This window comes from Diplotaxodon limnothrissa, linkage group LG14 (assembly GCF_057381915.1).
Source record: "Diplotaxodon limnothrissa isolate DT_005_m linkage group LG14, D_limnothrissa_male_GT1.1, whole genome shotgun sequence".
Lineage (NCBI taxonomy): Eukaryota > Metazoa > Chordata > Actinopteri > Cichliformes > Cichlidae > Diplotaxodon > Diplotaxodon limnothrissa.
Genome location: NC_140609.1, coordinates 17804530 through 17819394, shown reverse-complemented (window position 1 = coordinate 17819394; position 14865 = coordinate 17804530). Strand labels below are relative to the sequence as shown.

General features: G+C 45.3%; 1 protein-coding gene across 1 annotated transcript in view; it reads left to right on the top strand.

Annotated features, from left to right (window-relative positions):
- kirrel3b (kirre like nephrin family adhesion molecule 3b) overlaps positions 1–13680 on the top strand; it is a 181900-nt gene extending 168220 nt beyond the window's left edge. The window contains exons 12-17 of the mRNA XM_085370360.1: positions 1061–1271; positions 2549–2656; positions 3171–3254; positions 3567–3682; positions 4443–4529; positions 13219–13680. Coding sequence (XP_085226486.1) covers positions 1061–1271; positions 2549–2656; positions 3171–3254; positions 3567–3682; positions 4443–4529; positions 13219–13680 — 1068 coding nt within the window. The remainder of the gene's footprint in view (positions 1–1060; positions 1272–2548; positions 2657–3170; positions 3255–3566; positions 3683–4442; positions 4530–13218) is intronic.
- Positions 13681–14865: the final 1185 nt, after the last annotated feature.

Genomic DNA, 14865 nt, shown 5'->3' with positions numbered 1-14865 from the left:
CTCAGAATTGGACTTTTTTTCTCCATTGAATAAAAAAGAAAGTTATTTCAATACTGGCTTTTCACAGAACCAAGACAAGGAATTCACTTATATTTCAAATATTTTTGTTTTGCATGCAAAATGTGCTAAAGGACGCAAGAATTCCAGCATTTTTGCACTCCATCTTCTATAAAGAAAAAAATGTTATTTTTCAGACCTGATCCAAGTTTTTTTTAATGGAGAATTCTTCAGACTGTTTTGTTGTTCTTTGTACTCGGATTTATTTACTGTACTGAAAATATCCACAGTACCTCTTTGCAGATTCTTCTGTTTCACAGCACGCACCTCTGTGTAAGTGGCTGCATGCTGTCTCCCAATAGTCAAATGCAAAAAGGACTGTGATTCAAACACTGCGATGAAAAGAAAACTGCTTAGACATTAGCTCGGTCTATAGATCCAGGAGAAATTTCACTGAGCACTCAACAGCAACAAATGGGCAGTTAACAGGCACAATTTTGATCCCACCATTTTTAACCTTAACACAGCATTCAGAAGAGTTTTAACCAGCCACAGAAGCGTTGAATATCCTGAATGGATTCCTATTTATTCATGCCTCTTCTAGACTTCTGTGGATCACTGAGCTATTCACCAGACAAAATGAGCTAACATTCTACGCTGATATCAGTAATTCATACCACCTTGTAACAGAACAAAACATCCCAAACGCTCCCCGTATCATCGTAGAGCACTAGGTTGATCTTTTCATGGTCATTATGTTTCTCTATTGAGAAGCGTGCTGACATAGCATAAAGAGCTTGCCGTGAACATACGGGTGGAATGACAAAACGACTAGGCCCACATTGCAATACCTTCCTGTGAATCCAGGCATCGACCAGCAGGATTCAAATCAACTGTGTGAAGTGTTCTGTGGTTGATTGGTCACCTTTAATAATTGGACTGTGTACCAGACCAAAGATCCACACACCTGGAGTAAAATTACCTGCTCCACAGTAAATAATAATAATAATAATAATCATGAGTAACATTGTACATACACCTTTTTTATTTTTCTGTTTTACAGGCCTGGTCTTGGAAGGAAACGGTGTTAGAGTCTGGAACGTCCGGCCGCTACACCGTAGAAACTGTGAACACAGAGGAGGGCGTCATCTCCACGCTGACCATGAGCAACATTGTCCCAGCAGACTTTCAGACTATCTACAACTGCACCGCGTGGAACAGCTTTGGCTCTGACACCGAGATCATACGCCTTAAGGAACAAGGTGGGAGCCAAGGTTCGACAGGTTCCACCTTCCTCTTATTCAAATCACGTGGCTGTGGTTTTTTAGAGAGTGACCAAGTGGCGTTTTATGTACATTGTTGCAGGTGACCAAATCCAGTGTCGTCGACTGTGTTGCGTGTGAGGTTGCGCATGCGTGTTTTAGTGCAAATGCATTTTTGCATACATGTTAAATTGAGCACGAATCCCGATTTTTATCATTCTTAGGTCATAGTGAGCATCCTAAACAATAGCACTGTAAATTCCTGCAATTAAATCCCTGTAAAAGTCATGATTACATAAATTCCAGAAAAACTGGTATTAAGTGAATGTCTTCTAATTCTTGTCTCTTAGCATAGACCCCAATATAAAATTTAATATGGAACTTGGTTTCCTTCAGTTAAAAAACAGCGAACAAACAAAAAAAAAGACACTCTTTCCTTTCTTTAAATATGAATACTTTGTATCTGTGACCTTTCCACCTCTACCGTCGGGGAAGCTGTGTTTTCTATCCACTTATCGCAAATGATAAATTATAAGCTGCTTATGTGAAAGTGACATTGATCAATGAAGACATTAAATGGGCTTTAATGGTGTAGGAAGAGCACTTGGTTGTTTGCGTTTGTTTAAAATACGGCAAGGTCAGAAATGTGGGCTGGAAACTTGGGTTGTCATTAAAGTGTATTTTAATGAGGAGCTTTTCTACTGGAAGAGCATATAGATATATGCCCGCTGGTTTAGTCTCTTCCTACTTGCAAACAAGGAACACACGGGGACGATTACGCTTCACAAATGCACACACACTCCTGTGTTCGACAATGGAAATAAAAGCCCTCAGTTAAATGCGTCTATTAGTCTAAATGAGTGTAAATTAAAAGTTATCAAACAGTGTGATAATGAGACAATATTACTGTGTGTATAATGTTTACCTCCACATATAGCAAAAGGGTTTGGTAATTAGTTTTTGTTTGAATTATTGTTTCGACATAGAGGGTTTTTTTCTTTTCCTGTACCGCTGTACTTATTTAAATTATCTGGTTTTGTGCCCAGTGAATAATGTCTAGGTAGTAAAAAATCCGACTTAAAGAGGACGACGGGAGGAGAAGAGAGTGTGAATGTGTGTGTGTTTGAAAAAGAAAGGTGGCTTTTACATTATAACTGTATGTTGTTGTGTCCTCACCTGTAACATGTCATACATTGAATTCACTGAATACACTGAAGTGCATATAAAATGTTGTTGTTAAGTCATTGTAGAAGAACATGTTTGTTTTTTGTTGTTGTTGCTCTATACAGAATCTCTCCCAGTGGCGGTGATCATCGGCATTGCCGTGGGAGCTTTCGTGGCCGTCATTGTCCTCATGGGCACCATCGGAGCGTTCTGCTGCACCCGCTCCCAGAGAAGTACGTCTCCTTTCCAGTGTTGCCTCTGAAGCATGCATGCTAAAGCACTGCATTTTTTTCCCACAAGCACATAAAAAAATGTCCATCTATGTAGTTTTAATTTTAATGTTTTACAAATTGGATCATTCGCAAATTGTGACTTGAGGTGTCTTAAAAATGGGCCATCTTCATAAAAATAAAACACACGGAGGCATCGCCAGCCAGAAATTACCGATGCAAGTTATCTTCAGGAACGTAGTGTCACATTTAATAGGAGATGAAATCAGTGGTTGTGATGGACATCTTTTTTTTTTTTTGGTGCCGAGATAGACAGATTGTGATAAGGGCTCATTTCATGCACTCTCAGTCTGGCTGCATTCATTTAAAGCTATTTACATCATGCGCCGTGTTCATTGCCACCCACCCATATACAGTACCAAGTGACTCAGGTTAGAGGCACTCAGCCACTATCTCTATCCAAGAACCACACTGTGCTACTGGTCCCTTCAGCATGTCTATTGTCTGTACACTACAGAGGAAGCGCACCTGGTTATGCCCTCACTGCCCGTCTCCATCTGTGCTCACCAGAGAGAACTTGCAAGCAAAATTAAGACAGAAAGTAAGACTTTGTTATATGACAGTATAACACCAGCTTTGTCCCAAACAGAATGAGCCACCGAGGAAAGCTATGTGAGATTGCATATATATGCAGAAAAAAAACAAACATAATCCTGTGTTGGCAGGAAACAAGTGATTAATAACGCTTTGTGTTGTCTTCAGGAAGTGGGAGAGCTCTAACAAAACAAACCCAGGGATCTCTGTTAAATTCTGTAACACTGCAAACTGCACTGGGGGGAAATTATAATGTCAACAAATACAGAATAGTGTTTATCCGTCTTATTAAGATATATGTGGCGTCTGCTTATGCTAGATCTGAAAGGAGTCGTGTCGGCAAAAAATGACATCCGGGTGGAGATTGTGCACAAGGACCACAATGCAGCCCGAGAAAATGAAGAGCACACCTCCATGAAACAACTGATGGTGAGTGTGAGTGTCACAAAATACTACTTTCCACTTTACTTCTTCTCATGTTCTTTTGCAAATATTGAATCTCGGCCCTGTTGTTGCATGTTCTCTTTGGCGGACAGGTAATGAATGCGGTCTGCAATTAGTATGGGGATTTTCTGTGGAATACTTCACTTCATGAGTAATGGAAGAACAGAAAGGCATGCGGGTTGTATATGTGCTGTCAAGGCGTAGGGCGTATATATATCATCATGATAACAACGACGCTGTGAGGAGAACAGACCCCGATACATTTTAACTATGGGGATGCTGATGTATACTGGGTAATCCTACAGTGGGTGTACTCTCTGCATCCACATGCCTGCTAGACACAAAAAAGAACAGCTTCCTCTTTTGAGCTCTACCAGTGTTTTGGATTTAATGCAGTTTGCTCCAGGGCTGGTCTATTTGTAGTTAAAGCTCTTGGATTAAAATTTTCCTTCAAAATAATGATTTCTTTTCAAATTACAAAATACGGTCGACACTTGATGTTAGAGCGAGAAAATGAGCGTATCTACTTCACAAATCTGCATTTTGTAAAGATAAATAAAAGATATTCATGGATAAATTATTAATGGTGCCTGCAAGCCCAGAGTTAAGGTGAAGCATGTCTGAGTGATTTTTTTTTTTTTAAAGAACAAGTGATAAAAGTTGAACCCATCCATCTCAAAATGTCTCTTTTTGTGGGAGAGCTTGGGAAGCTACACAGATTCTTAGATGCTTTTGCTTGATTTCTACGTAGGTTGAACGAGAAGAGTTCCAGCAGGAATCTGTTCTGAAGCAGCTGGAGGTGTTGCAAGAGGAAGAGAAGGAGTATCAGCACATAAAGGTACGGCTTGTGAATGATGACAGCGTGAAGGCGCGAACGTAGGAGAACAAAAGTGGAAAGACAAAAAAAAAAAAAAAGAAGTGGTGAGAGGAAGAGAGAGAATGCCTTTGGGGCAGATGGTGGTCTTCAACTCTGGAACTAAAATAGCTGAAAAGCATTAATCCCTCTTCTGCTACACATGAGTTTTCCAAAGTAAGTCCAGAGGCAAATTATTCCTGTTATGGGTTTGATTTTAATAATTAGCTTCTCAGCCAAAGTGGCTCATGAAATCAGAGAGCGGTTGAACTTAGAGACACTAGTGGATGGGGGTCGTGTTGTTTCAAAGAAATCTATCAGAAAATCACAAAAACACTTAACAGGTGGTGACACCATGAGCAGGTGAGTCTTACTCCATGTTCACAGTGGCAAAGAACAGGAGACAAATGCTCTATTTAGAAAATATGAGCCTCTTAACCTCGGGGAGATGTTTCTTCTTCATTTAATTTTCATAATTATTTGGAGCTCTACAGCAGACTCGTTGGCAAATATGTCATTGCAATTGCGTCTAATGAAATGTTTGTTATTCAATATGTCAGTGGACGTAATAAAGTTTTGGAATGATGCACCTTTGGACCAGGTGTCCTTTGAAGAAGAGATTTTAATCTTAAGGGATTTTCTGGTTAAAATGCACTTAAAACAATTCCACCTTCCCATTTACATGGCAGTAAAACAGATGTGAGGCACTTTACCTAGGGTCACTTTAGTTCTCCTATCGCACGTAAAGAGACTTAACCGCTTGTAATAAATGATTCATGCTGAGTTTTGCAGCTCTCGAAACCCTTTTAAGCACCATCAAGTGAAGGATGGCCACCATCTGTTCTACATGTTTCAGTTTTTCTAGTATTGGTCAATATTAATACTGCAGTTTAAAACCATTGGATTTTCACTTGGTCACCAATTCAATATAAACTATCACAGGTTATGTACGGTAAACACACATTGTATGAATATTTAAATTTTATTTATACTGCGCCAAATCACAACAGCAGTCGCCTCAAGGCGCTTTATATTGTAAGGTAGACCCTACAATAAAACATATGGAGAAAAACCCGACAATCATATGACCTCTTATGAGAAGCACTTTGGGAAGGAAAAACTCCCTGCCATCTGCTGTGATCAGTTGGGGAGAGAGAAGGAATACAGGATAGAATATAGGTGTAGTCCTCTAGTTGTTGGTATTAGGTGTATCCCTCCACTTAAGCAAAATTTTCAAGAAGAAATTTTCTGCTTCACAAAAGGATTTCTTAAGTCTCTTCTGTTCAAAACAACTGCATGAACCGAGATCTGCTACCAGTAAGTCAACTTTTTGTCACAGTCTGGCGAGAGCAGACTGTATGTATTGTGAAGAGTGGACCCAAAATGCAGACACCAAGGAACTTGGATCAAGACTTGAGTATCAACAAAAAGCGAGCCGTTTAATGAGGCTGGCAGAAAAGGTACAAATAAAGGGCAAGGCAAACAGAAATAAAACTAACATTAACCTAAACTGGGAGAACTAAACAAACAACATGGAAAAACCTGGACATGAAACCTAGAAACATGGCATGGAGAACATGGCGTGAACAACAGACGACCTGATAATCACACACTGAAAACAGAGGACTTAAATACACAGGAGGTGATTAGGGGAAGTGGAGACACATGAGGAAACAGCTGGCACACATGAACATAATGACGTCACAGTGGGAGAGTAAAACTGAACATGATGAACACAGAACACCAGACCTCTTCACAATAAAACAGGAAACATAATGAGACATAGACATGACAACCCGAACTTGACAACGTAAGACACAGACATGAAACGCATGAAGAGCAGGGGAGATTTAACATGGTTGGAAACACGAGGGGAAAATAATAACTAGAAACACTTAGGCATAATAATACAAACTTGATAACAAATAAACTTAGGAAACCTGATAAGCTTAAACATACACTATGAACATCAAAAGAACTGAAACTCAAAACACTGGGTCATAAGACCCAGGACCGTGACAGAGCCCCCCCTTCAAGGGCGGATTCCAGACGCCCGAAACCATGAAAAACAAAAACAACCCACCAAGGGCAGGCGGCGGGGGTCCAGGACGGAGGGCCCGGAACAAAGCCACAAAAACAAAACGTCCATCAAAAGCACAGGAGTACAGGGAACAGTTCATAACTCCTCAGGGGGCCGACCCGGAGGGCGACGGCACAGGAGTCCATAGTCCAAAGGTTCAGGGGGCCGGCCATGTGGAAGGTGGCAGTGGCGAAGCAAGCATGGCTGGCCACACTCGGGTGGCTTGGCCCGTGGCCGGCGGCGACGTGGACAAGACCTGTCGGGTGGCTTGGCTGGCGGCCGGCGGCAGTGTGGATGTGGACAAGACCTGTCGGGTGGCTTGGCTGGCGGCCGGCGGTAGTGTGGACGTGGACGTGACCCCTCGGGTGGCTTGGCTGGCGGCCGGCGGTAGTGTGGACGTGGACGTGACCCCTCGGGTGGCTTGGCTGGCGGCCGGCGGTAGTGTGGACGTGGACGTGACCCCTCGGGTGGCTTGGCTGGCGGCCGGCGGTAGTGTGGATGTGGACGTGACCCCTCGGGTGGCTTGGCTGGCGGCCGGCGGTAGTGTGGATGTTGACGTGACCTGTCGGGTGGCTTGGCTGGCGGGACGAGCACAGGCGTGGCGTCGACCACTGGCTGGGTCGTGGCGGGCGAGACGAGCAGGGGCGTGGCATCGACCACTGGCTGGGTCGTGGCAGGACCAGGCGAGGCAGGACCGGATAATGGCGCTGCAGGCGATGGCGTGGAGGGATGCTGGACTGGCTTGGCTGAACCTCCAGCTGGCGCAACAGGACCAGGCGAGGCAGAAGCAGAGGCTGAAGGCCCTGAGGCCGGGCCAGACGAGGACGAAGACTCTGACGAGGCCGGGCCAGACGAGGACGAAGACTCTGAGGCTGAAGACGAGGCCGGGCCAGGCGAGGACGAAGACTCTGAGGCTGAAGCCGAGGCCGGAGCCGGACCAGGTGGAGCAGGAGCAGCTGATGCAGAAGCCGGACCAGGCGAGGACGAAGGCTCTGAGGCTGCGGCTGACGAAGCACAGGCTGGAGCTGCGGCTGACGAAGCAGAAGGTGGCCAGACGGGCTCCTCGGGCCCGCCAGCTGACGTGGCGCTGGACGGGCTCCTCGGGCCCGCCAGCTGACGTGGCGCTGGACGGGCTCCTCGGGCCCGCCAGCTGACGTGGCGTGGTGCTGGACGGGCTCCTCGGGCCCGCCAGCTGACGTGGCGTGGTGCTGGACGGGCTCCTCGGGCCCGCCAGCTGACGTGGCGTGGTGCTGGACGGGCTCCTCGGGCCCGCCAGCTGACGTGGCGTGGTGCTGGACGGGCTCCTCGGGCCCGCCAGCTGACGTGGCGTGGTGCTGGACGGGCTCCTCGGGCCCGCCAGCTGACGGGGCATGAAGCTGGCTGGGTTCTCCTGAACCTCCAGCAGACGAAGCTTGAAGCTGGACGGGTTCTCCTGAACCTCCAGCAGACGAAGCTTGAAGCTGGACGGGTTCTCCTGAACCTCCAGCAGACGAAGCTTGAAGCTGGACGGGCTCCCCGGGCCCTCCGGCTGACACTGAAATAGGCTGCACAAACTCCAACTCAGCCCCTGGCCCCAACCTGGCCTGGATCTCGGTCCCACAGTGGCTTAGCCGAGCCTCATGGCTAGCACTTCCAGTGCAAAATGTCTTATAATTTGGCTTCTTGGAAGCAAAGTTCATAGCATGATCAATACACTGGGATGCTAGGTAGTTGTGCAGAGGGATAAGATATTCCGTGGAAGACTTGGCTGGTGATTTTTCAGTCTTAGTCATTTCATAAACATGCCCATGAACCTTTAAGGCAGTGTTTGTTCCAATATTGTCCTTAGAAAAAACGCGTGGATTCAGAATACAATCACCCACCTCATGTTGCTGTGAGCCGTGGTGACGACCTGGACGCCGCCTCCTCCTGGAAGCGGTGGTTGTGGAGGCCGGCGCCGCTACAGCTGAGGTGAATGTAGCACTGGAAGCAGCCACCGGTTGAGGTGAGGGAAACGCAGCACTTCTCTGCTGCAGTGGCGACATGGACATGGAGACAGGTGAGAGACTGAATAAGCCGACTCTTACTCCTGTAGCCGGTGAAGGAAGAGCTGCATCACCGCAGGGCTGGTGTGATTCAGCCTGCACACTGGGCACCTGCTCAGACGATGATGGTGAGGCAGAGGAGATCGTGGCTGTAGCAAACTTCTTTAAATCTGCAGGCAGGCAGTCCATAAAACCTGGGTTAGCCGTGGCTATCCGGGTCAACTGAGCCCGAATAGCCTCCTTCTCCTCCCCCTGCTTCCCTGCACAGGAGATAATCCAAAGTCCACGAAGCTGTGTAACACGAATCTTGAATTCAAAAAATTCACTGAAATAAATGTCCGCTGGGTCCAGCATGGCCAGGTCGTTCTGTCACAGTCTGGCGAGAGCAGACTGTATGTATTGTGAAGAGTGGACCCAAAATGCAGACACCAAGGAACTTGGATCAAGACTTGAGTATCAACAAAAAGCGAGCCGTTTAATGAGGCTGGCAGAAAAGGTACAAATAAAGGGCAAGGCAAACAGAAATAAAACTAACATTAACCTAAACTGGGAGAACTAAACAAACAACATGGAAAAACCTGGACATGAAACCTAGAAACATGGCATGGAGAACATGGCGTGAACAACAGACGACCTGACAATCACACACTGAAAACAGAGGACTTAAATACACAGGAGGTGATTAGGGGAAGTGGAGACACATGAGGAAACAGCTGGCACACATGAACATAATGACGTCACAGTGGGAGAGTAAAACTGAACATGATGAACACAGAACACCAGACCTCTTCACAATAAAACAGGAAACATAATGAGACATAGACATGACAACCCGAACTTGACAACGTAAGACACAGACATGAAACGCATGAAGAGCAGGGGAGATTTAACATGGTTGGAAACACGAGGGGAAAATAATAACTAGAAACACTTAGGCATAATAATACAAACTTGATAACAAATAAACTTAGGAAACCTGATAAGCTTAAACATACACTATGAACATCAAAAGAACTGAAACTCAAAACACTGGGTCATAAGACCCAGGACCGTGACACTTTTTCTTTATCACAAAGAAGCAACACAGGCCAAGTCAGTGGGACCTGCATCTTATAGCGCTATGCCAATATTGACAGAGCATCTCCCAGAGTCTCTCGTTAAATAATAAGATAAGAACATAGCTGGTTGTAGCCAATGCCCCACTGCTGACAGCAATGTCTACACACAGCAAAAGGACATGAGATTGCAGCTGTGTGTGAAGTGCGTTAAAGCGTTCTGGTGTTCTTCATTTACCATGGATCTCTGTGTGGAAAACACTCCCTTAAAAAACAATGATGGGATTAGTGGAACACCTCATGGCGCGTGCATGAAAAGGCTAGATCTGACAACGCGTCATCAACTGTCTAGCATGCTTAAAAGGGATTGAGTCTGTCAGGACTCAGATACAGTGTGCAGATAGAAACGCATGAAGGGGCATGGAAAGATGCACATGGTCTTGTGCAGATGTGCGACACTTCCATCCCTCGGAGAAAGACTGTGGATGAGGATAAAGTTCTTGCAGCGTGCACACGGAAGCCATATGTGTGCCAGAAGGTCTGCTCCTGCTGCTGCATGTATGTAGACTTGCGTGGCAGCATCATACAGACTGTGAGAAAACCAGCGCTAAACAGTAAGTGTCCTCTGTGGTGGACAAGCAGCTGTTGTGTCTGTCTACTAGCCATGGGCAAAACATAATGAGACCGAGTGTGCACCAGGCAGAGCCATTGAAACACCTCTTCTACATTACTGTGGAGAAAAAAGGCCTGTAGTAAGATAGCCTCTGACCTAAAAAAGTAGTTCTTGCTCTTAGGTGTAAAAGAGGGATTTGGCTGTAAAGTAGCCCTGCCCTAGACATCCCTATTAGAGAACAAAGATAGTGAGACTGATAACCTGCGTGAGGTCACTAATTCTCTCAGTGAAAGTAAGGATAAAGCAGAGGAAGACCGCATTTCCAGACAGATTTCACCTGGCTTGAACTGGGGTTTTCCAGCAGGTGAGGCACTGGGGTAAATGCCAGCTAGTTGACAAGGGAACACAATCTCTGATCCTTTCAGATAGCACTTAAACAAGGGATCTCTTGCTGAATCCTGTGTGACAAGATGTGATGGCAGTAGCATAAAATAGATCGGGCTAGCACCTTATCTAAAAAACATCTGCAGATAGGTCAGTAAAACAGACAGCGACAATGTGCTGTCTGATCCTCTCTTTATGCACCAGCACTGAAATAGTACCATTTACCTTCTTTCCCTTTCCACTGTCTCAGCAGCCTTGTGCATATGAGCAGCAGCGCTCCGGTTGAATGATCCTAATAGTCCATTGGGGATACGGGACCACCTTACAGCTCTGGACTGATTCAAGAGTGAGGCTTCATTATGTTGCCCTGTAAAACAGGATGGAAGCTAGGCTATGCCATAACAGCGGTGGCTGTTGGTCATCAATGTACCTGTCATCAGCATCTAAGATCTGACACATTTTTAATGATGGCCAGCAGGTCCTGAAAGAGTGTTTTAGCTGTGGACATATTGCTAGCAGGGAGTGAGATGGCCACCGCTGTGGGGCACAGTGGGCACAGACCTGCCAGATGGCCTGTGGAGTGAGCACCACTCCAGCCTGTTTAGGCAAGCCTCACAGCAGGGATGAAGGTCTGATGGGAGAATGTAGGCGGTCTGGCAGCCAGTGTGCAAGTAGATGCCTCTATACTACTTTTTTTTCTCTTTAGTAGAGCTGACTACTTGATTAGCAAAAAAAACCATGGAAGCACATCGCAGGTCAAGCAGGTGCAGAGGTCATGTGCAGAGCATAAGCGCTAAAATATTCTTCAGGACTGAGCATTCATGAAGGGATAATGCCAGTAGTGACAGATTTTAGAGGGCATCGCCTGTTTGAAATGCAGTAATTATTTTTTTGTGTTATTCCATACAGATTGATACAGATTAATTATAAAAAGCTAAATGATGTTTCTTCACCCACCCGATAATGTATAATGTTATACCCTATCAATACTTTGATAGGTTAAAGCATTCAGGGGCCCAAAGTATGCCAAGAAAATATCAGCCCACACCATTAAATCAAGAAAAACCAGCCTAAACACTTGACACAGATTGGGTTGGATCCATTCTTTATGCCAAATTCTAACCCTGCCATCTGAATGGTGCAGCCAATTGGCTATAGAAAATTGTTCTTTCCAATTGTCTATAGCCCGTAGGAATTGTGGCCTCAGTCTCTTGTTCTTAGCTGACAGGAGTGACAATCGGTGTGCTCTTCTGCTGCTGTAGCCTGTCTGCTCTAGAGATGCTCCTCTGCAGATCTTATTTCTAATGAGTGTTACTGTGGCCTTCCTAACAACTCGAAGCAACGTGGCCATTCTCCTCCGACCTCTGACATCAACAAAGCATTTTTTCCAAGAGTACTGCTACTCACTGGCTATTTTCTTTTTTGGGGGTGATTCTTTGTAAAACTCATGCAAGTGCCATATTCAGACCAGCCTGTCTATCACATTCATAGTCATTTAAATCATCTTTCTTCGCCGTTCTGATACTTGGTTTGAACTTAAGCAGGTCATCTTGTGAAGATCTTGCCTCTTCACGCTCAACTTGCTGGAGACAACAAGCCTCACACAAACGTTTTTGTTTAGTCCAAATTACGGCTGACATTATCGTTCGCGAGTGCACTTCTTTTTTTTCCGCCTTCTTACCTGCTCTCTCTGTCATGCTTGATTTTTTTTTTTTTGATCCCGGCTAATGACACCTTGCATGAGGCAAGAGCAAAAGGGGACTGAACAAGTGATAAAGGGCAGGCGCAAACAATCTCCCTGTCTGCTTTCTGGTAATGACAAGCATAACGAGCATCCTCTCAGGTCGTCTCTCTCATTTCCCCATTATGAGCATTCTTCTTTTGGGATTTGCCACCATGCTCACTATGCTTGACATTTACATCCGTTCACACAAGGACATGAAAAAAAGAGAAGAAGAAAAAAAACCTGACACATACCCTAACTGGACCCTTAGCAACAGCACAGTGCCTGCAGCCAAGCAGACAAACAAGTGGCACAGCTCTGGTCTCAGAAGCCATTTAGGTGCATACATGAAATTATAAACACTACAATCCATTTAGGTCCAATTAAAGCCAGTATGAGAGTGAACTTTGCTATGACACATTGGATGCCAAACTATGAATCATCAAGGCCTGCCTAATTAGCAAGAGACATGATTTTAAGGTCTGTGTGGGGGCTAACTGAATCCTACCCCTAAGCCTCACCAGTGTTGTTTTTTCTTGTCTTTCTTTCTTAAAGTTATTTAATTTTTTTCCTACACAGACCGCAGACTCTTTCCTTATTTATTTCAGCAGTTTGAATGTTAATTATTGTCAGTTTGACCTTGACTTCTGTTGCGCTTTGAGGATAGAGGTACATTCACATATAAACAAATAAGATTTGTTTGTTTTTCTTCCCTTTCTTCTTTTTCCTTTGTGTGCATATGTGATATATAGATGTATAGCTCTAAAGAATCTTTCCTTCGTGTGTTTTCAATAGGACCCTACAAATGGCTACTACAGTGTAAATACCTTCAAAGAGCATCACACACCTACCATGACAGGGAACCCTACCACTGAGGTGAGGAACCCCACCAACACAGGTACCCTGGGAAAGCAGCGGGTACCGACGGGCATGTCCTTCACCAACATCTATTCCACTCTTGGAGCTGGTCCCAACCGACTGTATGACTACAGCCAACGCTTCGTGCTGGGCATGGGCAGCAGCTCCATTGAGCTTTGCGAGCGGGAGTTCCAGCGCGGCTCGCTCAGCGACTCCAGCTCTTTTATCGACACGCAGTGTGACAGCAGCGTCAGCAGCTACAGTAAGCCAGACGGCTATGTGCAGTTCGACAAAGACAGCAAGGCCTCCGCCTCCTCCTCATCCCACTATTCCCAATCCTCCTCACAGAACTCAGACCTCACCCGACCCCTCCAGAAGCGCATGCAGACCCATGTCTGACCTCTTGGGAGGGAAGGGCTTGTGGAAAGGGGTGAAACAAACCAGCTAGGATTGTAAAACTGAAAGAACCAGCTCCGAGGAGCGCCTAAAAAGAACAATGTCAGTAGGTGTTTTCTGTGGATGCCTGAAGACACTGGGGCTTTAATGCACCATGTGACTTGTTTAGACTTCCCAGTGTCCCCAAAAAAAGAAAAAGAAAAAAAAAAAAAAGGATCAAGAAGCCTTATATTTCGCTCATGCTCAACTCATCAATTCCCTGCTTTGTGCCACAGAGAGGTTATTTGCCAACACAAACACTGCACGAGTACAGCGTTTAAACTTTTGGGTTTTGCAGTGACACTGTTGACCGATCAGAGGGCAGGAAAACAAGGCTTCTGTGACAATCAGCACCCTTGGGATGGACCACTTTCGCTTTTTTGAAGACGAAAAACTGGAAGTGTTGTCATGAGTGTTTTGGCACTCAGCACAAACTGTCTGCTAATGAGCGCAAGCCAGTGTCCTGCTGCTCTCTTGTAGTTTGAAGCACAAAATTCAATGTGCATGTGGTTTTAAGTTGTTAAAACAACACCTTTTTTTCTCTCCTCCACTCCCACTTTCCCTTTAAACACTGTACGTTAAGCTCGGCTTGTTCAAACTCGTCTCCTGTGTAGGTGTAAGAAAACTTCCTCCATATGCCCACAGACGTTTCAAGCGCTGAAAACAGCGGTTGTTTTTCCTCTCCGCAGCTGTATCTGGGCCACAGAGCTGAGCAGATAAAGAAGGGCCGAGATCTCATTTTAAATCCCTGAGTCATTATTTTACTTTGAGACTCTGCGATAAAAGAATATCAGTGTACATACGCGACTGTAATTTCTTTTCTAGCGTCTAATTTCTGACTCTGATTTCCCTCATGGATGACTATAAATGAGACATGGGCGCCTCTTCTTGTCCACATCTACTTGCCTTGAGGGTCTGTTTGAACTGCTTGAACTGGGTCAATACAAACTTTGACGAAGCCAGATTGATGTACCCCATCAGTTCTTCAGGTGGGGGAGCTGCATCCACCGTGGTGTCACTGCGCCAAAATCCAGCTCCGAAACTGCAGCAGGAAAGCCAAAATGAGTTGTACTTGTGAATTTCTCCTTGTAACACCACAGACCATCAACCATGTACTTGAGGTTCCCTGCTAAAGGAAATGTAAACATG